The 23,308-nt window shown below is 41.7% G+C and overlaps 1 protein-coding gene across 4 annotated transcripts in view; it reads left to right on the top strand.

The window, feature by feature from the left end:
* The window catches only part of LOC132402251 (alpha-actinin-1-like), a 158,677-nt gene that overhangs the window by 63,977 nt on the left and 71,392 nt on the right, over nucleotides 1-23,308 (top strand). For all 4 annotated transcript variants that reach the window (XM_059985038.1, XM_059985037.1, XM_059985035.1 and 1 more), the window contains exons 3-7: nucleotides 2,401-2,520; nucleotides 7,748-7,834; nucleotides 12,213-12,300; nucleotides 18,325-18,403; nucleotides 22,196-22,277. In XM_059985038.1, the coding sequence (XP_059841021.1) occupies nucleotides 2,401-2,520; nucleotides 7,748-7,834; nucleotides 12,213-12,300; nucleotides 18,325-18,403; nucleotides 22,196-22,277 (456 nt within the window). The remainder of the gene's footprint in view (nucleotides 1-2,400; nucleotides 2,521-7,747; nucleotides 7,835-12,212; nucleotides 12,301-18,324; nucleotides 18,404-22,195; nucleotides 22,278-23,308) is intronic.

Here is a 23,308-nt window from a genome sequence, read left to right as displayed (position 1 = left end):
TGATGCTGTATGCCAATAAAATGCTAGACAGCCTTGGCAATAAAAGAAAAGTGAATGGCTCGGCCTAGTAAAATGAAATGGCCTGTAATTTATTCAGCTTGTTCATGTGCGCCCATGCAACAAGAACTGTTTGGACTTTGTGTCAGACCTGTGTTTATTCACATCCATTGTGACCATTTGCACCTCGACCGAGATTCAGCTCAGTAGGTGGGGGTTGGATATTGTAGCTGAAACCTTACTTACCAATCTTGTTTAGAAAGAAAGCTGGCAGACTTTGTTCAATAAAAACGCAAAATGCTGGCAGAACTCAGCAGGCCAGACAGCATCTATGAAGAGGAATAAGCAGTTGACATTTCAGGCCAAGAGCCGTCTTCAGGATTGGAAAGGAAGGGAGAAGATTGCAGAATAAAAAGGTGTGGGGTGGGGGGGGGAGGGAAGGAGATTTATTTATTTATTGGGATACGGCAGAATAGTCACTTGTGGTCCTCTGAGCCGTGCTGCCAGCTGTCCCCTGATTTAACCCTAGTATAATCTTGGGACAATTTACAATGACCAATAACTTGCCAACTGAACTGTGGGAGGAAACCGAAGCACCCAGTGGAAACTTGTGGGGGCAACGTACAAATTCCTTGCGGACAGCAGTAAGAATTGAACCCAGCTTGCCTGCACTATAATGTGTTGTGCTAACCACCATGCTTCTGTGCTGTCCCAAACAGAGCTGGAAGCTATATGGACAAGCTGGGATTCAGCCATGATAGTACATTTATTTCAAGTTGGATTGTTGCTTGAGTTCTTACTCCAAAGACTTGGGCACAATATCTTTGCTGACATTACATTGTATCCTGAAGTGCCATGAATTATTAAATAAGGTGAATTATTAAATGGGCACTATCTTTCAAGTTCAAGTTTAATTGTCATTCAACCATACATGAATACAGCCAAACACAACAGTGTTACTCTAGGAACAAAGTGCAAAACACAGTACCAACGGTCAAGCACAGCACGGCGCATATTTAGCAGGCATATATAAGATATCAGTAAATTACAGTCACACTCCATGAATGTTGCTGCTGTCTGCAATCGAACACAATATGGCTTCCACTGACCGAACATTGGGGACTGTGCTGACTCCAGCTTGGTTGGCATGCCACACTAATACCGACTCCGTTCCCTCTATCCTGGGCAACACTGCGACTTGAGGCATAGTCCTCACTACCATCGAGGCCACGCTGCTTCTCCACTGTTTGCTGATAAATCAAAGAATCAGACATGCTTCATTCTACATTAACAATTGGGTCTTGCGATCACAAGAAAAGCGACCAAGACTATCACTCATTGTTAGACTGCACCCCCTCTTCACGCACCAACTCCTCCACCTCCAATGCCAGCAGCAGCAGCATGGTCAACAACAACGCTGATGGGATAAACCTGCAATACTTTAAATTCTTAATGTCCAGCAGGATATTGAAATTGAAAGGATACATTTAAAAAAAAATTGAGCATTGAGGGGTGTCCTGAGGTTTTAGAAAGGCACTGTAAGCCCTGGAATCTTGATTTGTTTCGTTGTCCTTGTATTTACTGACCTTAATGCCCTTTCCTTGGACAACATCGGTGGTTTGGAGAGGGGAGACTTGCAGCTTGGGCAACTGCTGGTCTTCCTTAAAAAAAAACCTTGCCCTGGAAACTTTCCAAGGTGCAAATCCATGGTCTATCAAGACTAATGGAGGCCTACTATTTACTTACCACTGCTGTCAACTTTGACTACATATATTCCCAAAAAGGGAAGGTTTCAAAGTTTTTCAAAAATAATTGATAATATGAATGCAATATTCCCATGTGTGAGGATGGTATTCCCATTCCCGTTCTGACATGTCAGTCCACTCACCTGCTTGTCCCCTCCACCTTCCCTTTCTCCAATGGTCCACTCTCCTCTCCTATCAAATTCCTTCTTCTCCAGCCCTTTACCTTTCCCACCCACCTGACTTCACCTATCACCTTCTAGCTATCGTCCTTGCCCTCCCCACACCTTTTTTATTTTGGTGTCTTCCCCCTTCCTTTCCAGTCCTGATGAAGAGTTCTGGCCCGAAACATTGACTGTTTATTCATTTCCATAGATGCTGCCTGTCCTACTGAGTTCCTACACCATTTTTGTGTGTATGTTGTTCTGGATTATCAGCATCTGCAGCTTTTCTACTGCTTATTAGTGCATAATGCCTGTGTGAGCTTCCCAATTATCATTATTTGCCATTTTATTTTTAAATGATGTAGTTGGAGTAAATGAACCAAAATTCTTGAGGTTTCTATTTTTAATAAAAGTTTTTGGACCTTACTTGTCATTTGAATGTTGAGCCTAGTATTTAGTAAGAACAAAAATGCAAGCAGTCTTCTTCTTTTCCCCAGGGGAGCGATTACCGAAACCGGAGCGTGGGAAAATGAGGGTGCACAAAATAAACAATGTCAACAAGGCTTTGGATTTTATCGCATCTAAAGGTGTGAAGCTAGTTTCCATCGGAGCAGAAGGTAAGAGAATATTTTCCCATTTACATAACACAGACGTAATTATATCTGTAAGTGGTATGGAATTTGTGGTGTTCATAAACACTACAGCAGATAGGCATTCCTTAGACTGAAAATGTAGTCTTTTGGGAATTGGACTTGGCAGCTTTTCATTGGGGCTTAATGTTAGGCTATATATTCACTGGAATTTAGAAGAGTGACAAGTGACCTAATTGAAACCTATTGAATTTTGAAAGCACTTGGTAGGGTGGATGTGGAGAGGATGGCTCCTATGGTGGGAGAATCTAAGACCAGAGGACACAGCCTCAGAATAGAGAGGCGTCCTTTTAGAATGGAGATGAGGAGGGATTTCTTCAGCCAGAGAGTGTGAATCTGTGTAATTTGTTGCCACAGACAGCTGTTTATGCCAAGTCAATGGGTATATTTAAGGCAAACATTGTTAGATTCTTGATTGGGCAGGGCATGAAGGGATACAGGGAGAAGGCAGGACTTTGGGGTGGAGAAGAAAAGTGGATGATGAAATGGTAAAGCAGACTCAGTGAGTTAAATGGCCTAATTCTGCTTTTATTTCTTATGGTCTTGTAAGACACAGAAACAGAGCCAGGCCATTCAGCCCATCTAGTCTCCATCATTTGATCATGGCTTGTTAGTTTTCCTTCTCAATCTCATTTTCCTGCCTTTACCATGTAACCTTTGTCACCCTTACTTATAAAGTACATATTGCCTTCAACTTTAATTTCCTCCTCATCTCTGTTCTAAAGGAATGTCCTCTCAACCCCAGTCTCCTGCTTTCTTCCCATAACCTTTGACGCTCTGACTAATCAAGAGCCAATCAACCTGCTTTAAATATACCCAATTACTTGGTCTCCATAGCCACTTGTGGCAATGAATTCCACAGATTCACCATTCTGGCTAAAGAAATTCCTCCTCATCTCTGTTCTAAAGTGGTGACCTTGTATTCTGAGCCCTATGGTTCTAGGCTATTCTATGTTGGTGGCATCCTGTCCATGTCCACTCTATCTAAGTGCTTCAGTATTCGGTAGGTGTCAATGAGATCTTCCCCCCTCATTATTCTAAACTCTCATGAGTACAGGCCCAGAGCCATCAAACACTCCTCGTATGTTGCTTGTTTCATTCCTGGAATCATTCTTGTAAGTCTTTACTGGACCCTCTCCAATGCCAGCATGTCCTTCCTTAGGTGTAGGGCACCAAAACTGCTCATTACACTCCAAATGTGGTTTGACTGATGCCTTGTATCCGCAGTTCATCCTTGCTTTTATATTTTAGTCCTCTCAAAATAAATGCTAATATTACATTTTTACTAATTACTAACTCTACATCTGAAATTTAACCTTTAGGGAATCCTGCACTTGTGCCTCAGTTTTCTAAATTCATTCTCCATTTAGAAAATGGTCTACATCTTTATTCCATCTATCATCCTACATGATCATACAGTTCTTTACACTATTTTCCATCTGCCAGTTCTTTACCCATTCTTGTAATCTCTCCAAGACCTCCTTTAGACTCCTTGATCCCTCAACAGTACCTACCTTTCCAATTATCCTAGTATAATCTATAAATTTGGCCACAATGACATCAATTCCATCATGAAAAATAGAGGACCCAACACCGACTCCTGTGGAACGATGCTTGCAACCAACCAGAAAATGCCCCTTTATTCCCACTCTTTACCACCTGCTGATATCTTATCCTATGGGCTGTCATCTTTGGCAATCTCATGTGCAGCTGCTTGTTAAAGACCTTCTGAAAATTCAAGTATTAACAATCTGCTGACTCCTCTGTCTATCTTGTATGTTTCCTCAAAGAATTCCAACAGATTTGAGAGGCAAGGTTTCCTCCTTAGGGAGACCATGCTGTCTTCGGCCTGTTTGTGCTGATGAAATCCAGTTTTGTCCTGACCCTTTAAAAATATGCTAAGTTGTCTGAAAATTTGATCTCAATGAAGCTGCATTTCCTCTTCTACTTGGTATATAGTTTGAAACACTGAGGTGTTCCAAACGGTTATGCTTGAATGTAGCTTCAGCCATGCTGGAAATGTCATGACCCAGACTGATCCTGATCACACCATATCTTCAGAGATTTGTAATCCTGATTTATTTATTCTTGTCCAATGGAGGGAAGTTTGTTGTGGAGCCCCATAAAGTTGGTGCATGAAGTTAAGGTAATTCGATAATGAAGCTCTTGGATGCTGATGGTCTCTAACAGATAATATCTGTTATCTGGGAATCTGAGGAACAGGAGATTGCCAAGTGAATTGGGGGAAGTTCTTTGTGGACTTTATGCGCCAGTTTAAAAAAACCAGCAGGTCCTTTGTAGACTTGGCTGTGGAGCAGAAGACTGCTTAGGTTAATTTTAACTAGGGTTAACTAACAAGGGCCAATAAAAAGAAGCAGGGTTTGAGCAGAATGGCCACTGTTGGAGTAGACAGTGTTAGAGTTAGAATGGATAGGCTTTTGGCTCAGCAAGCTTGGGCAAGAATAGGCACAGGTTAGAACTTAAGGTTGAGAAGTCAGAGACATCACAAGTGTAGGCAGGGTGGCAGTTCAGGCAGTGAAATGTTTCTTTTGTGGGATGGGAGACTCAGGGTTACTACCTGGTGGTCTCCCTGGTGACTACATCTGCAGAAAGTGCACCCAACCTCAACTCCTGACAAGGTCGAGGAACTAGAGCGGGATGCAGTCAGGACTATCAGAGAGGCTGATGACTTTAGAGTCTTTTACTGAGGTGGTCATTCCCAGAGTGCAGGCTTCAGATAGTAAATGGGTGATAACCAGGGGAAGTAAGGAGAGTAATCAGTCAGTGTAGGGTTCCCTGTAGCTTATTCCTGTCGGTGACAAGTATCCCCTTTGGATACTGCTGAAGTTGAATGACCTATCAGGGCATGGCAGCAGCAGCCAGGCCAATGGCACCATGGCCAGCTCTGAAGCTCAGCAGGGAAGAGTAAAATCAGGCAGAGTGATAGCAATGGAAGACCCGATGGTTAAGGAGATGGACAGGAGATTCTGTGGCAGCAAAAGAGAAGCCTGGATGGCGTGTTGTCTCCCAGGTGCTAGGGCTCAGGATGTCTCAGTGTGGCTGCAAGAGGTTCTCACGAGGGAGGCTGTGCAGCCAGAGGTCACAGTGCACAATGGCACCGATGATATAGTGGAAAGGGGGAAGGGGTTCTGTATAGTGAATATAGGGGATTAGGGAAAAGGCTGAGGAACAAGACCTCCAAAGTGATTACTCCCAGTGCCATGTGCTAGTCAGGGCAGGAATAGGATGATAGTACAGATGAATGAATGGCTGAGAACTAGTGTAGGGTTTCAGATTTCTGGATCATTGGGGAAGACAAAATGGCCCAAAGTCAGCATGGTTTCCTTAAGGGGAAATCTTGCCTGACGAATCTGTTGGGGGAATTCTTTGAGGAAATAACGGGCAGGATAAACAAAGGAGATTTTGTGAATGTTGTTTATTTCGGTTTTCAGAAGGCCTTTAATAAAGTGCTGCCCTAAATGCCAGTGGTGTAATGGGTAGTAAGTAAGTAAGTTGGGGGTGTTGGGTGGTGTGGTTTGAAGGGCAAGAAGGACTGTCAAAGAATACAACCCTGAAATTCTTCTCAGATAGCCATGAAATCAAGAAAGAAAAGAACAGCAACACAGTCATTGACCCCCAAATCCCCCCTTCCCTGCACAAAAAAAACAAAAACAAACTAAAATAGAACAGGCACATTGAGCCCCCAAATCCCACTCCCACAGAAAAAAACCCGAGAAAGATTGGGCAAGAAACACAATTTAAAAAAAAAACTTATAAGACCGGAAAAACTCTGTAGTCCAAGTCCATATCCAGAAAACCTTGGTAACATTCTCTGGATACAGCAACAGCTTCTCTGTCTGGCAGCAGAGTGATCCCACCGGCAGTCAAAAAGCAGTCTCCCCTTTCCAGCAGCAGAACAATCCCACCAGCAGTCAAAAGGCAGGCAGTCAGCACTTACCCTCTGCATTCGCCTCAATGTTTCTGTCTCTCTTGTCAGTTTAACCGCTGAACAATGGAAAGGGAATAAATTCTTCTCAGGCTTCCAGCTGGGTACAGGTATTGATTTTGGCCGTTATTTTGATGACAAACTCTGCCATCTTCATCAGTTTATTCATCATATATGTTGGGAAAGCACTAGATTCTTTTTGAACAATGGATGCTTTAACCGGCGAAATGGAATCGAACATTGGCTGACACCTCGTTCAGCAGCCTTCTCGTCATGAGGTTTGCGCACACTGCTTCTGGAATTCTCTCAGAGACTGCAGAGTGCTGGAGCACCCAAATGGTCTCCAAATTGCAAATCACAGGCTCCATCAGTTCCAGAATCACATTTTAAAAAAAAACAAATACAGAAGTGGAATATATGGTTTCATGGTCTATCCAGAAGATGTCAACTGTGGGGGTGTTGTATGCAGGTGCCATCTTGACTGGAAGCCACACACTTGCTGTGGCCCAAATAAAAAACTAAATAAATAAAAAATGCAGAAGATTTCTCTCTTAGAATATGGTTGTCTTGAAGTGCAGTTAGAATCTGTTTTGTTTTGCTTCAATGAATGTCTCAGTGGCTTTAAGATTCACTTCTCCCTTTCCACTCTGGCTAAAATTAACATCTAATTCATAATTGTAGAAGTATTGGTGAAGGTTTATTTTGGATCACTCTGGTTTTGAGCTAGGTAATCCTGTGTTGTAGTAATTTATTCTTGATATTTCCATTTATCCTGGATGTATGAAATTCTATTGACATTTGGCTGTTTCTTGAACTTGACGAATTGTCCTTCTAGAAAAGCTGCTTCCCTCTAATTGCGAATTATGAGGTGCTCCATCTGACATCTCGCAAAAGGCATCTAATCTGTGTCAATTTTTGTTATATTTATTTTGACTCAGCTTGGTGCCTTGGTTTTATTTCTCGTAAATAGTGAAAATGTTCTGAAATGTGATATTCTGTATATATTTAGAATTGCTGAGGTCTGTTACAGTGTCATATTCTATTGGCTCAGTCCATAAAGTTTCAGATAGGAATTCCCAACCTTTTTTTAAATGCGTGGACCTTCACCATTAATCGAGGATTCTGTAGAGCCAAGGATGGGAACCCCTGTCTAAATATACACCTTTTACTTCAATTTAGAAATTTTTGCTGATCAAAACGAGCTGTGTATAGTTTTCTTTAAGAAAACAATGTGCTTTTTCCCCCCAGAAATTGTGGATGGTAATGTTAAGATGACCTTGGGTATGATCTGGACAATCATCCTTCGTTTTGCTATTCAGGACATATCTGTTGAAGGTAAGCTGGTTTTTTAAAACCTCATGGTAACCACCAGTTTAATCTGAATTTTTGTGTGTGTGAGCATCTTTTATGCTATCAGTACTTGGTGTTGGAATTGTAAATAATCTGTTAAATTTGGCCACTCTCAGATTGGAAGGGCAGCACCTTTTATTCTGTCTGGGTAGCCTCCAACCTAATGCCAACCTTCTGGGCCCAGTTCCCTTCACCATTTCCCATTTCTCTCCCTCATCTTATCTCCTTACCTGCCCATCACCTCCCTCTGGTGTTCTTCCCCCTTCCCCAGCCCTTTATCTTTTTCACCAATCACTTCTCACTCTTTACTTCACCCCTCCCCCTTCTCCTGGTATCGTATATCACCTATCACCTTGTACTACTCAACACACATAATAAAATGGAGGAACTCAGCAGGCCAGGCAGCATCTATGGAGGGGGGAATGGGGGGAAAAGAACAGTCAATATTTTGGATAGAGACCCTTCGGCAAGTCCTGTTTGAAGGGTCTTGACCCGAAACGGCAACTGCTTTTTTCTACAGGCACTGCCTGGCCTGCTGAATTCCTCCAGCATTTTGTGTGTTGCTTGGATTTTCAATATCTGCAGATTTTCTCATGTTCGTGACCTTTTACTACTTCCTTCCCTCCTCCCATCTTGCGCTGATTTCTCATCTCTTTTTCAGTCCTGATGAAGTGTCTTGGCCCAAAATGTTAACCAGTTACTCTTTCCTACAGATGTTGCTTGACCTGCTGAGTTTCTCCAGCATTTTATCAATGTTTTCTTTGTTATATTTGTTAATTGTTACTTTTTATCACCTCATTTATGATTCGAGATGAATTTCTTATGCACTGGCACATCTGCTTAATGCTTTGTATCCACTAGATTGGTTTCAAATCCAAAGCACAACACACTAAATGATGGAGGAATGCAGCAGGCCAGGTAGCATCCATGGAAAAGAGTAAACAGTTGACGTTTTGGGCTGAAACCCTTCGTCGAGATTGGAAAGGAAGAGGGGAAGTCAGTAAGAAGGTGGACGGAAGGGAGGAAGAAATACAAGGTGGCAGGTAATAGGTGAAACCAGGAGAGGGATAGGGGATGAAGTAAAGAGCTGGGAAATTGATTGGTGAAAGAGTTAGGGGGAATAGGATAGGAGAGGGCAGAAGACCATAGAAGAAAGGGAAGGGGAAGGAGCATCAAAGTGAGGTGATGGGCAGGTAAGAAGATAAGATGAGGGTGAGGAATGGGGAATAGTGAAGGTGGTGGGGGAGGGGAGGAATTACTGGAAGTTCAATAAGCCTATTCATGCCATCAGGTTGGAGGCTATCCAGACTGAATACAATGTGCTGCTTCTCCAACCTGAGTGTGGCCTCATTGTAATAGTAAAGGAGGCCATGGACTGACATGTTGGAATGGAGATGGGAACTGGAGTTGAAATGAATGGCTACAGGGAGATCCCTCTCCTTCTGGTGGACAGAGCGTAGGTGTTCAGCAAAGTAGTCTCCCAATCTATGTCAGGTCTCACCAGTATACAGGAGGTCACACCAGAAGCACTGGATAGAGTAGATGGCCCCAACGGACTCACAGATGAAGTGTTGCCTCATCTGGAAGGATTGTTTTGGGCCCTGAATGTTAGTGAGGGAGGAGGTGTAGGGGCAAGTGTGACACTTGTTCTGCTTGCAAGGATAAGTGCCAGGAGAGATATCAGTGGGGAGGGACAAGTGGACAAGGGACTCGTGTAGGGAGCGATCCCTGTGAAAGTTGGGGGTAGGGGGGTGCAGGAGAGATGTGCTTAACGGTAAAATCTCAATGAAGGAGGACTGTGGTCAATGTCAGATAAACTTAAATTGGAAACCTTCCTATTCCCATTTTGCTAGACTGACTATGATTGTATTTTAATTTATAACTAACCAATCTTGTAAGGCAGGGGCAGAATATTGAAATAGTTTGTCTTCAAAAATGCTATATAGTGATGCACAATGATTGCTCATTTGTGTGGCTTGGTGTAATTGCTTAACTTGCTAATTATTTGCTGAATTTGTGTTGGTATAGAGTTAAAAATCTCACTTTGTTATTGTTGGATCTGTGTAATTTATGATTTTCCGGGGAGTCAAAAATGGCGAGCAGTCTTAATTCCAAGATTTCAGTTTATTTTGAGTACAAACATACATACAAATACTAGGCAAACTAAATAAAGAGCTGAGAAACAAGGTTAAGTGCAAGACAAAGGAATAAAGGATGATTCTTCTGAAAAATCTATCATGTTTATAGATAAGAGAAATTCCTTAGAGATAAATTAGTTAGTAGGGTACATAATTAAAACAACTACGTCATGTGGTTAATTTTTAGTCAATAAAAATTGGGAAAGGCAATAAACCGTTAATTTTGCTGCTATACTGCTTTCTTCCAGTGAGTGAAAAATGCATGAGTTTGTTAAAAAGTATGCTTAAATAATTGCAGAAGAAATGAGTTTACACCCTCAAAATTAGAATATTTTGTTTCACAAAGCTTCACTTTTAAAACAAAATGTAGTAAAATCCATATGAATGTTAATTTTTCCCTCCTCCTGACCACCCCCCCTTTCATTCATGATTAACAAAAACAGGACAATTGGTTAGCTTTTATTTCAATAAGACTGGCCATTTCAATTAGTTCAAAGGCCAAATAAAGGACCCGAATTTTTCATTCATGCATAATGTATACAACAGATTCTCAGAAATTCAATTTGCCTTGTCATAGAAATAAAACTGGCTGCAATGCGTCAACACAGTTTGGCAGAACTGGCCACGTTTGTTCACTGTTGATTTTTGATTCTTACCAGAATTGTTGTGGATGGAAAGCCTGGTGTTTAAGGAGGCTTAAGGGGGAAAGGATTTAAGACCCTGACATAAAATTCTGGAGGAACTTAGCAGGTTAGGCAGCATCTTTGGAGAGGAACAAACAGTCGCAGTTTCAGGCAGAGATCCTTCATCAGGATTGATTTATTGATCTGCCTGACCTGCTGAGTTCCTCCAGAATTTTGTGTGCATTACTTTGGATTTCCAGCATCTGCAGAATTTCTTGTGTTTAAAGCTATAAACTGGATCAGTCTACTCTTATTGACAGGGAAGAATGTTAATTTTTTTCCCTTTATTGTCAGAACTTCCTGTTGGATCTCTGTTTAATTTCTGATCCTTGGGGTTCTCCGGGAGCCAAACATGGCGAGCTGTCTTAATTCCAACATTTGAGTTTATTTTAGAGTACAAACAAAAATACAAAGCAAACTAAATAAAGAGCTGAGAAACAATATTAAGTGAGAAGTTAATGCTTGAGGCGGGGGGGGGGGGTTAAGACAAAGGAATAAAAGATGGTGCTTCTGAAAAATCTATCACTTTCATAGATGAGAGAAGTACCTTACATAGAGGTAAATTAGTTAATTGTAATACAATTACATTACGTGGGTAATATTTAGCCAATGGAAAACGAGAAAGGTGATAGACCGTTAGTTAAGCTGCTATACTGCTTTCTGCTAGTGAGTGTGAAAAATACTCAAGTTTGTTAAAAAGTACAAGTCTTATAAAAATTTTTTTTAAAAAGACAGTGGTTTCCAACATTATTAACAGTTAATAATTTGAAACATTGGAAGTAGGTTGATGATTTCAGTGAGGTGACATGGTAATGTAATGGTTAGCACTATGCATTACATCTAGGCAACAGGGATTCAATTCCCACCTGTAAGGAGTTTGTACGTTATCTCCGTGATCGCTTAAGTTTCCTCCCACAGTGCAAAGACATACCAGTTGGTAGGTTAATTGGTCATTTGTAAATAGTCTTGTGATTATGCTACGATGAAATCAGGGGATTGTTGGGCAGCTCAGCTCGAAGGGGCAGAAGTGCCTGTTCCGCACTGTATCTCAATAAATAACTAATACGTATCTTGATAGAAGTTTAAAAGAAAACCCACTGTGTGGCCTTTGCTTAATACTTATATTCCTGCTTCGAGTTTTCTACTGAATAAAAGTACAATAAAATTCTTCTGTACAATTACAACTGTTGGTCTATATATTCACTTTTATTAACTCTGGGGATTGGGATGAGGGCCTTTATCATAGAATAAACTTTTGTTGCTACATGGATGTTTTCCATACTAAGTAATATATTGAAATTGTTCCTAAGTATGAAGCTGACAGGAAGCCATCAGTAACTAGGCAGTTTGTAATTTGAAGTGTTCTATGTCATATGTAAATGAGTTGGAAACTGGGTGGCTCTGAACAGTAGCTCTGTTTTGCTGCCGACTGCAAACCCGCAAACCTTTCATTTTAAGCTGATTGTCTAATTATTTTTGGACTCTTTTACAATGGCTTAGCAATTCTAATGGTTGTTTCCTGCTGCTGAAAAAACTTTTTAGAAACATCTGCCAAGGAGGGATTGCTGCTGTGGTGCCAGAGGAAGACTGCGCCATACAAGAATGTGAACGTGCAGAACTTCCACATCAGGTAATGTGCTCAGCATAACATATCGCTTGGGAGAGAAGGGAGAGAAGAAGGAATGTGATCTCTTAAACTGGAGTGATAGATAAAAGCCTTTGTTTGTTGGTATCTGTTACTTGCATCCTGCTGTTAATGTTCATGCAAACTTTTAAAATCCATGGTTATTTTATAATCCAGCTGTTGTACATTTCAATGCTCGAGTTCCCTCAGTTTTCAGAATAGCGACAAATTTATGCAATATGTAAACATGAGGAAGTCTGCCTGTGCTGGAAATCTAAAGCAACACGCAAACGCAAAAAGCCGGAGGAACTCAGCAAATCATGCAGCATCAATAGAAATGAATAAGCAGTTAACGTTTCGGGTTGAGACCCTCCAACAGGACCGAAAGGAAGACGCCAGAATAAAAATGTTGGGGGGAGGGGAAGGAAGCTTGCTGGAAGTTGATAGGTGGAGCTTCGTGGGTGGGAGAGGTAAAAGGCTGGAGAGGAAGGAATCTGATAGGATAGGACTATATGAGGAGAGGACCCAGCCGAAGGTGATAGGCAGGTGAGAATAGATAAGAGGCCAGAGAGGGGAATAGGAGAGGAGGAGAGAGGAGAAATTACCAGAAGGAGAAATCGATATTCATGCCATCAGGTTGGAGGCTGCCCAGACTCCAGTATGGCCTTGTCCAGCTGCTGTCAAGTTTGTCAGAAGTCTCGGTAGTCAGTGCTGTCCTCCGACACACACTTCACCTGGTTCCATACTACCTCTGCTTTCCAAAGCACTCCCGTGTCCTTCTCAAGGTAAGTGCTACTCGTTCCCACCTGGTCTTTAGGATCCCTTCACAACTACCTGGCTCAGGTGCTCAATTCTGTCAAGTCCCCTTCTCGCAATATCATCCCAGGCAACGTCTTCCCTCGATCTGAGGAGTCTGAAAGCTTCTCCCAAGTAAATCACAGTTATGTAGCGGTTAGCACAACCCTATTACAGCTTGGGGACAGTCTGGATTTTGGAGTTCACTTCTGGTGCCACCTGTAAGAAGTTTGTACATCCTTCCTGGTGAGGTTGCACCTGGAGTACTGTGTGCAGTTCTGGTCTCCATACTTGAGAAAGGATATACTGGCTTTGGAGGCGGTGCAGAGGAGGTTCACCTGGTTGATTCCAGGGATGAAGAGAGATTGAGTTGCCTGGGACTATACTCTCTGGAGTTCAGAAGAATGAGAGAGGATCTTCTAGAAACATACAAAATTTTGAAAGGGATTGATAAGATAGAAGTAGGAAAGTTTCCATTGGTAGGTGAGACTAGAACTAGGGAACATTGCCTCAAGATTCAGGGGAGAAGATTTAGGATGGAGATGAGGAGAAACAACTTTTCCCAGAGAGTGGTGAATCTGTGGAATTCTCTGCCCAGGGAAGCAGTTGAGACTTCATTAAATATATTTAAGAAACTGATAGGTTTTTACATTGTAAGGGAATTAAAGGTTATGGGGAAAAGGCAGGTAGATGGAGCTGAGTTTATGGATAGATCAGCCATGATCTTATTGAACGGCGGGGCAGGCTCGATGGGCCGGATGGCCTACTCTTGCTCCTATTTCTTATAAGTTGTTGCTCCTCCACCCCAAGGGTGACCTCATCTTGACACAAGAGGTGGCCATGGACCAACATATGGAAATGGGAATTAAAATGTTTGGACACTGGGAAGTTCCGCTTGTGGCAGATGGAACAGAGGTGCTCGACGAAGCAGTCCCCCCCCAATTTACGACAGGTCTCACCAGTGTAGAGGAGGCCGCATCAGAAGCACTTGAACGTAGTAGATGACCCCAGCAGGTTAACAGAGGAAGCGTTGCCTCGTCTGGGAGGACTGTTTGGGGACCTGAAACCATCACAAAGCTCATTTTGCATTTCTGTAAACTTTGCCTCTGAGGTGGACGGTGTAAATTTCAATCAAAAGATTTGTTTAAAGTATCTGCTGTGAGTTGCAATTGAACATGTCACAGGTCACTTTTAGTTTGGTATCCAACTATGTAATTGGAGGAGCAATACCTTGTATTCCATCTGGGTAGCCTCCAACTTGATGGCATGAATATCAATTTCTCCTTCCGGTGAACAACTTCCACCCTCTGCAAGTGTAAGTGTTACACCCGTTCCTACACCTCCTCTCTTACCACCATTCAGGGCCCCAAACAGTCCTTCCAGGTGAGGCAACACTTCACTTGTGAGTCTGTTGGGGTAATCTATTGCATCCGGTGCTCCCGGTGTAGCCTCCTCTACATCGGCGAGACCCGACACAGATTGGGGGACCGCTTCGTCGAGCACCTCCGCTCCGTCCGCCACAACAGACAGGAACTCCCGGTTGCCACCCACTTCAACTCTGCTTCACATTCCCATTCGGTTATGTCCATATGTGGCCTCCTTTACTGCCATGATGAGGCCAAACTCAGGTTGGAGGAGCAACACCTCATATACCGTCTGGGTAGTCTCCAGCCCTTTGGTATGAACATCGAATTCTCCAACTTCCGGAAATTCCCTCCCTCTCCCGTCCCCCATCCCACCTTCACTCTGTCTCTTCTTCTAGCTGCTTATCACCTCTCTCATGACTCTGCCTTCTACTACTACCCATAGTGCTTTCCCCTTAGATTCCTTCATCACCTCTCCTGCCTATCCCCTCCCTGCTTCCCCTCCCCCACCCCTTGATCTTTCCTCTTGATTGGTTTTCCACCCTCTCCCCACCTTCTTTATAGGGCCCCTGCCCCCTCCTTCTTCAGTCCTGACGAAGGGTCTCAGCCTGAAACGTTGATCACTCATTTCAACGGATGCTGCCCGACCTGCTGAGTTCATCGAGCTTTTGTACGTGTTGATTGACCACAGCATCTGCAGTGTACTTTGTGTTTATCCTCTACCTCACTTCTGTTCCCCACTCTGACCTTTAACGACTTCTCAACTGCCTAGTACTTTCCCTTGGTTCCCCCCCCTTCCCTTTCTCCTATGGTCCACTCTTCTCTCCTATCAGATTCCTTTTTCTCCAGCCTTTGATCTTTCCCAACCACTTGGTTTCACCAATCACCTTTCAGCTAGCCTCCTTCCTCTCCCCCATCTTTTTTATTTTGACATCTTCCCCCTTCCTCAGTCCTGAAGAAGAGTCTTGGCCTGAAACATTGACTGTTTGCTCTTTTCCATAGATGCCTGACCTGCTGAGTTCCTCCAGCATTTTTTGAGGCATCACATTTTGAGGATGTCCTCGATTCTGGGTAGGCTAGTGCCCATGATGGAGCTGGTTGAGTTTACCACTTTCTGCACCTTCATACCTCCAACAGTACATCTTTAGAAATCTGTAGAGATTCTTTGGTGTCATACCAAATCTTCTCAAATTCCTATTGTAATATAGCCACTTTCATATCTTCTTTGCAATTGCATCAATATGTTGGGCCCAGGATAGATCTTAAAAGAGGTTGACACCCAGGAATTTGAAACTGCTCACCCTCTGCACTTCTGATCCCCAGATGATGACTTGTCTGTTCTGTCACAGTTCCTTTAATGATGTCCACATACAATCTCTTGGTCTTACTGCCGTTGAGTGCAAGGTTGTTGCTGCAATATCACTGATGTCTCTCGTTTCTCATTGTCATCATCTGAAATTATTTTATTTACTAAAAGTAATCTGAATACTTACAGTTTATTACGGATTAATATGGATACTGAATTGAATGCTTTTTACAAAAGTGCTATTTAGAACATCCATTGAATTTTGTTCTGAAAATATTTAATGGGTTGGGTCATGCAGTTACAGCAATTGATTCACCTAGCCCCTATTGACATCAATGGATCTGGGGTTGAGAGGGTGAACAGCTTTAAGTTCCTCAGCACAAACATCACTGAGGATCTCGTGGTCTGTACATACTGGCTGCGTATGAAAAGGCACAGCAGTGCCTCTTTCACCTCAGACGGTTGAAGAAGTTTGGTGTGGGCCCCCAAATCCCAAGAACTTTCTACAGGGGCACAATTGAGAGCATGCTGACTGGCTGCATCACCATCTAGTATGGAAACTGTACTTCCCTCAATCGCAGGACTCTGCAGAGAGTGGTGCGGGCAGCCCAGCATATCTGTAGCCGTGAACTTCCCACTATTCAGGACATCTACAAAGACAAGTGTGTAAAGAGGCCTGGAAGGATCTTTGGGGACCCAAGTCACCCCAATTACAAACTGTTCCAGCTGCTACGTTCTGGGAAACGATACTGCAACATAAAAGCCAAGACCAACAGGCTCCGGGACAGCTTCTTCTATCAGACCATCAGACTGCTTAACTCATGCTGACACAGCTGTATTTTCATATTACATTGAATATTTTGCTGTATATACTATTTATTATAAATGACTATAAATTGCACATTTAGAGATGTAACAAAGTTTTTTACTCCTCATGAAGGATGTATGTAATAGAGCCAATTCAATGCAACTCAGATGTTCATGAAAGTTTACAACTTCTGAGGCCACAGTGCTGAGCTTATTCCTGCAACAGTTCAGAACAAGTCTAATCCCCTTACTAGCATCTCTGTGGGCCTTCAATCACTTATCCATACTTTTCTTGAAGATGTGGCAGTCTTGTCTTGATTTTTCCCTCCAGGCACCAGCCTGTAGGGAAAATTCCATTGTGAAATAAAAATAAATTTAAAATTTATGACTCCTCATCCTTTGGCTAAAGGAAATGGACTTTTCACATTTCACTTGTAATACATTTGGTTTCTTAACTCCACTGGAAATGGTCAGTTACTGCAAATCTGATTTTTGTACTCCTCTGTAGTTTGGTTTTATTACCTTTCAGGAGCTTTATAACTGTGGGCTCAAAATCTTCTTTAGAGTACTGTTGCTCCCTGTGCTTTCATTTCTGAACTAAAATATATTAATACAATTTCAGGTTTCTATCACATTTTCTAATTCTTCTGCCCATCACTCCACTAGTGTTCAGTGCAGCAGTGAAGTTCTTTTATCTCTGGTAGCGTTCAAGGCTTCCTTCGTCGTGTTAGTAGCTTCTTCTCGGTTTACTGTCAGTCATGCAAGTCCTGGGTGGAGACTCAGGAATCCTGTTGCATAGACGTAGAAAGATTCTTCATTGTTGTTTCCATAATAATTTTGTTTGGCCAGTCAGGGTTGTTGTGCCTGAGCTGAACCCCTGAACTCGGAGGACCAGTGGTCCACTCTTTATCTGCCCTCTAGCCCTTGACCAGCTTGGCACAGGTTATCCTACCAAGAGCCAAAGCATAAGGCTCTGACTCCAGCCAACATAGCTCTCCAGGTCATTGAGGCACACAAGCCTCCAAACCATGACAAGATTGTGGCCCTCTTGCAAGTCTATTACATTTTATTTTGCTGTAATTCTGTTGAATTACAGAGAGACCAGATTGAGGAGCCATTTTCACTCCTGTACTTTTCCATTGCTCTAACAGAATAGGTACACACAGACTTAACTCACTAGGTGCAAAAACAAAATACAGATCTGATAATACAAATTTCAGCTTTTAGCATGGCCAATCAGGGCGTGAACATTTTGCAGAGTTTTATAGCTTATATTCTTTTGCAGCAGTTCTGTAGTTATGGTGTGGGAATTAGGCCACATATATCAGAGCTGTTTTGAAAGTGATCTGTCCCTGGGTGATAGCTCTATGAAAAAAAGTCATCAAATTTACATGCATGTTTCATTGGGCTCTTCAGATGAGTTAGCTTTCTGCTTTGAACTAGAAGTCAATTTCAAGGGACAACTATTCGCAGAAAATGTTGAGCTTAATGGAAATGCACTCAAATGTAAATGGGTTCACGCAGACAATACTCATTAAATTTCATTGTCTTTCTCTTGATATAGAGCACTTTGAGCAATTTCTGTAACTGGAATATCTTTAGCATGTGTCCCAAGATGTTAAGAAAAATATTTTTTATCAACATTTTGTAGTTTTATTGTAACAAATAATATACCTCTCTTTTTCCTCCTCTTCCTATTCCCCCCCCCCCCCCCCCCCACCACCCCATCGCCACTACCAATTCGAATTCTATTTGAAGTTGGAAAGATGGTCTGGCATTCAATGCCCTCATTCATAGACACAGGCCAGAACTCATTGATTATGACAAGTTGAGGAAGGTATGTTGCAAGTTTAACCGTATTGTGTAATTTTTTATAATCTTCCATATAACTTGTATCTTAGTTACAGGTTCAACAGAAGTGCAAATTATAACAATTCAGAATAAGAATCATGTTTAATATGACCGGTTTATGTCATGAAATTTGTTAACTCTGCGGCAGCAGTACATGATAATTGAGGAAAAAACTGTGAATTACAATGTATATATGTATATTAAATAATTTAATTGAAATAAGTAGTGCAAAAACAGAAATTTAAAAAGTAGTGAGGTAGTGTTTATGGGTTCAATGTCAGTTTAGAAATCTGATGGTGAGGGGAAGAAGCTGTTCCTGAATCACTTCAGGCTGCTGTACCTTCATCCTGATGGCAGCAGTAAGACAGGACATGTCCTTGGTGGTGGGGTCCTTAATGATGGACGGCGCCTTTCTGAGGCACTGCTCCTTGAAGGTATCTTAGATGCTATGAAGGCTAGTGCCCATGATGGAGCTTTCTTCAATCCTGTACAGTAGCACCCCTCTTCTCTCTCTCCCCCCCAGTACCAGTTAGAGATGCTCTCCTCCATGGTACATCTGCAGAAGTTTTCAAGTGTTTTAGGTAACAAACCAAATTTACAGGGATTTTGTTGTGTCTGGAGGACCTGAGATATAAGGAAAAATTGATTAGGGTAGGATTTTATCTGTTGGAATGTAGAAGATTGAAGGTAGATTTGCGAGTCATACAAAATTATGAGGGGAATAGATAGGGTAAATGCAAGCATCTTTTTTCCACTGAGGTTGGGTGAGAGTACAACAGGAGGTCATAGGTTAAGGGTGAAAGGTGGAAAGTTTAAGGGGATCATGAGGGGAAACCTCTTCACTCTGTGGGTGGTGAGAGTGTGAAACGAGCTGCCAGCGTAAGTGGCACATGCGAGCTTGATTTAAACTTTTCAGAAAAGTTTGGATAGGTACATGGATAGTAAGGATATGGAGGGCTATGATCCCTGTGTAGGTTGATGGGAATAGGCAGTTTAAATGGTTTGACATTGACTAGTTGGGCCAAAGAGCCTATTTCTGTACTGTAGTTTTCTATGACTCTAGTGGATCTACAGGCCTGGATTAAGAGTTCAGATAACCATGGCAGCTCTGAAATTTAAATTTCAGTTACAAGTCTAGAATTTGCAAATTCCTGATTACAGGACAGGTTGAGTATCCCTTATCCGAAATTCCAAAATCCAAAAATCTCTGAAATTATTATTTTTTTTTGGAGTGCTGGCATGCCATCAGAAAAGGAAAATTCCACAAGGAGCAAGGAAGTTTCCCAGGTGATGCGCAGATCTCTGTGTATTGCAGACAGTTCTGAGAAGTGACCTCAGATAAATAATGAACAGCAGTTAATGGAAAAATAGAAACAGATGGCATAAAGTGAAAAATAAAGATCTAGTGAGTGTATTGAAAGAGTGGATTAGTCAGTGTCAGAGTGAACATGTGCCGCTTAGCAGTATGCTGATCATGAAACAAGCAAAGATCTATGGCGATGAACTGTGGATAATTGTGGATATTCAGCAGGCTGGTTGCAGAAATTTAAGAAAAGACACAGCATGAAATTTTTAAAGATTTGTGGTGATAAAGCATTTGCTGATCACAAAGCTGCAGAGAAATTCATTTATAAGTTTGCCAAGACTGTTGCTAATGAAAATCTTGACATGCTGAACAACCGCATTAGTACATACACATGGTGAACAAGTACAAGACAGAGGTCTTACCAGTAGCACATAAATTCAGAGTCAGAAATTATGGCAATCCCAGTTTATCTCATTATATTCAAAATCTGAGACACTTTTAGCCCCAAGCATTTCAGAAAAGGAATATTCAACCTGTACTGCTAGATTGTCATAAACATCCTTCTGGTTCACTGATCCTCTTGGGGAGAAATCTACAATACTCACCTGGCTTTTGTGTGAGCTCTGACCTCCAGTGTGTGATTGAATATTAAATGCTCTCCGAAATGATCACCTAGACACTAAATTCATTAGCTGTACATTTTTTCACAAATGTCTGAGGACTAGAGATTAAATTGAGAAGGTTATTTTATGGATGATGTTCCAGGCTCTTCTCTCGTGGTTCCTGGATGTATCCACTACTATTGGCAGAAGTAGACCCTGAAAGTAGCCTTCACGTGCTTTGGTTTCCTCCCACTGTCAAAAGATGTATGGGTTAGTAGGTTAATTGGTCATTGTAAATGTCCCGTGATTGGGCTAGGGTTAGATAGGGGTTGCTGGGTGGTGTGGCTCGAGGCTGGAAAGGCCTGTTCCACACAGTTTCACAATAAATACACAAAAAGAATATGTCATTTGCATCAATCAGCAAGGCTTTTACTAGGCAGCCCACAAGTGTCATCATGCTCCTGGTGCCAATGTAGCATGTCCACAACTCACTAACCCTACAGCTTTGTAATGTCAGGGGAGACTGGAGCACCCTGATGAAGCACATGAGCCATGGGGAGAACGTACAAACCCCTGAAGGACAGTGGCAGGAATTGAACTCCGATGAGTGATTGCTGGCACTGTGAAACAATGTGCTAACTGCTGTGCTACAGTGCCACTCTATTTGTACGTTGCAGAGAGTACCCCTTTAAGTTCTCAATATTGAAATAATTCTCGGTAGTATATGGTGACATATGTACTCTGATAATAAATTAATTTGAACTTTGATTCCATAAGACTATAAGATATAGGAGCAGAATAAAGCCATTATCCCTCTCTGCCCCTTATTCCTTCCATGCCCTGACTAATCAAAAATCTCTCAACCTCTGCCCTAAATATACCCAATGACTTAGCCTCCACAGCCACTTGTGGCAATGAATTCCACAGATTCACCATTCTCTGGTTAAATAAATTCCTCCTCATTTCTGTCCTCTGGGCTTAGACTCACTCAACATAGGAACCATCCTGACTACATCCACTCTATTGAGGCCTTTCAACATTTGATAGGTTTCAATCAGATTCCCCTCATTCTTCTGAATTCCAGTAAGTACAAACACAGAGCCATCAAATGTTCCTCATATGACAACCCTTTCAATCCCAGAATCATGTTTGTGAGCCTCCCTTGAACCATCTCCAATGTCAGCACATCACTTCTTAGATAAGGGACTCAAAACTGTGCACAATGCTCCAAGTGAGGCCTCACCATCGTCTTATAAACGCTCAACGTCAATCCTTTTTTTTTATTCTAGTCTTCTAGAAATGAATGCTAACATTGCAGTTACCTTCCTCTCCAGAGGATCCTGAAAACATCCTGCTGTCTCACTCCTTCTCCACCCCCCCACCAACCCCTGGCCATCAGTGTGTCATCTGCTGACCTCTCCCAGTTGATCAGTGAGCATTCATGTTGAACAACATGTGGAGAAGAGCACTGAACTTGGAGCTACTGGCCACTCTGCTATCCTATTAGGCGTATCAAATTGGGAATATTGCAGAAGTTCAAAGTAAATTTATGATCAAAGAATATCCTGTATGTCACCATATACAACACTGAAATTCATTTTGTTGTGTGCCTGCTCAGTAAATCCATAATAGAATAATAACCAGTGAGAAGTTTTGACCCCTTAAGTGCTGACATTGTAGAGGGCTCAAAGCAGGTTCATGAAAATGATTCAGCATTGAAAGGCTTATTGCATGAGGAGCGTTTGATGGCTCTGAGCTTGAATTATAATTTGTATATGTTGAAGATTGTGTTTGAGAAAGAGGAAAAAGGTGTTTCTCTAATCTGTAATGTTGGTTGTTTGACTTTTTGGTGCCTCTTTCATCCTAACAGGACGATCCTCTCTCAAATCTGAACAATGCCTTCGAAGTGGCAGAGAAATATTTAGATATACCTAAGATGTTGGATGCAGAAGGTGAGTGATTTTTTTTTTGTGTGTGATTACTGAAGGGGCTATTCTTGGTGTCCACTTACAAGCTTGCTGTAATTTGTTTACTAATACAGAATATTCTTCCTTGGGTCTTGCTATATTTTTATAAGAGTTTTGGATGGCTTTTCAATTTTAATTGCAGGGTGTTTTTGGAAATAAAGACTGAAGTTGTTACTGTAGAATTCACTAAATTTTAATTCTGCGCTAACAGGTTATTGTCAAGAAAGACTTTGTAGGCTAGTGCTCAAGTGACAGCCCACTCACATTCTTTTTACCAGTAGGGAATGTTGGAAAGAACTTGAGCCTCAGCTACAGAAATGCAAATAGTTGTCTCAGTACAGTTTCAGGAGAGTTAATGGGCCTTTTAGTGTTTGTTGCTCTTGAGGGCTTCTTGGCACTCCTCCACCCAGTGTTTTTTTCCCTGCAGAAATCTAGATAAAAATCTAATTTTCATATGAAGGTTTACTCCTCGAGTAATTAGCCTCTTAACTGCAGTGGTTTGTGAGAAAAATAGCAGGAAATCAGTTTTTAAACCTTTACTACTCGGGTAATATATTTAAAATTCTAAATAATGGCCAAGATCTTGAGGGTAGCTATTGAGTCCCCAGTCTTGCTTTCACCCCCACCCCCCCACGTCCCAGGTCGCTATACTGTGAGGTGTTGTGCTAACTATTATGCGATCATGCCACCCGAATTTTTGGATTGTTATGTATTAGAAATACTTTTTGGTGGTGTATTTACCTTAATTCTGATTGCAGCTACAAGAGCGTTCTGTGCAGTGAACGTTTGCTTTTGGTTTGTTAGGATCCAATGTCTCAAAACTACATTTAAGTTTTTCTTAAATATTTAAAAGTAGTATCACTTGAATATTCTATAAATGTTTGACAACAGAAACTAAGAGAAGCTTACAGTATTTAAATTGCTGAAGTTATTTCTTTAATAGAGTTTCTTAATACAATAAAAATTCCATATGTTTGCATTCATGGTACTTGCATTTATTTAAAGGTTTTGATGAA

The sequence above is a fragment of the Hypanus sabinus genome, chromosome 11, assembly GCF_030144855.1.
Source record: "Hypanus sabinus isolate sHypSab1 chromosome 11, sHypSab1.hap1, whole genome shotgun sequence".
Taxonomy (NCBI): Eukaryota; Metazoa; Chordata; class Chondrichthyes; order Myliobatiformes; family Dasyatidae; genus Hypanus; species Hypanus sabinus.
Note: the sequence above shows the minus strand (reverse complement) of the source record. Positions and strands in the feature narration are given on the sequence as shown.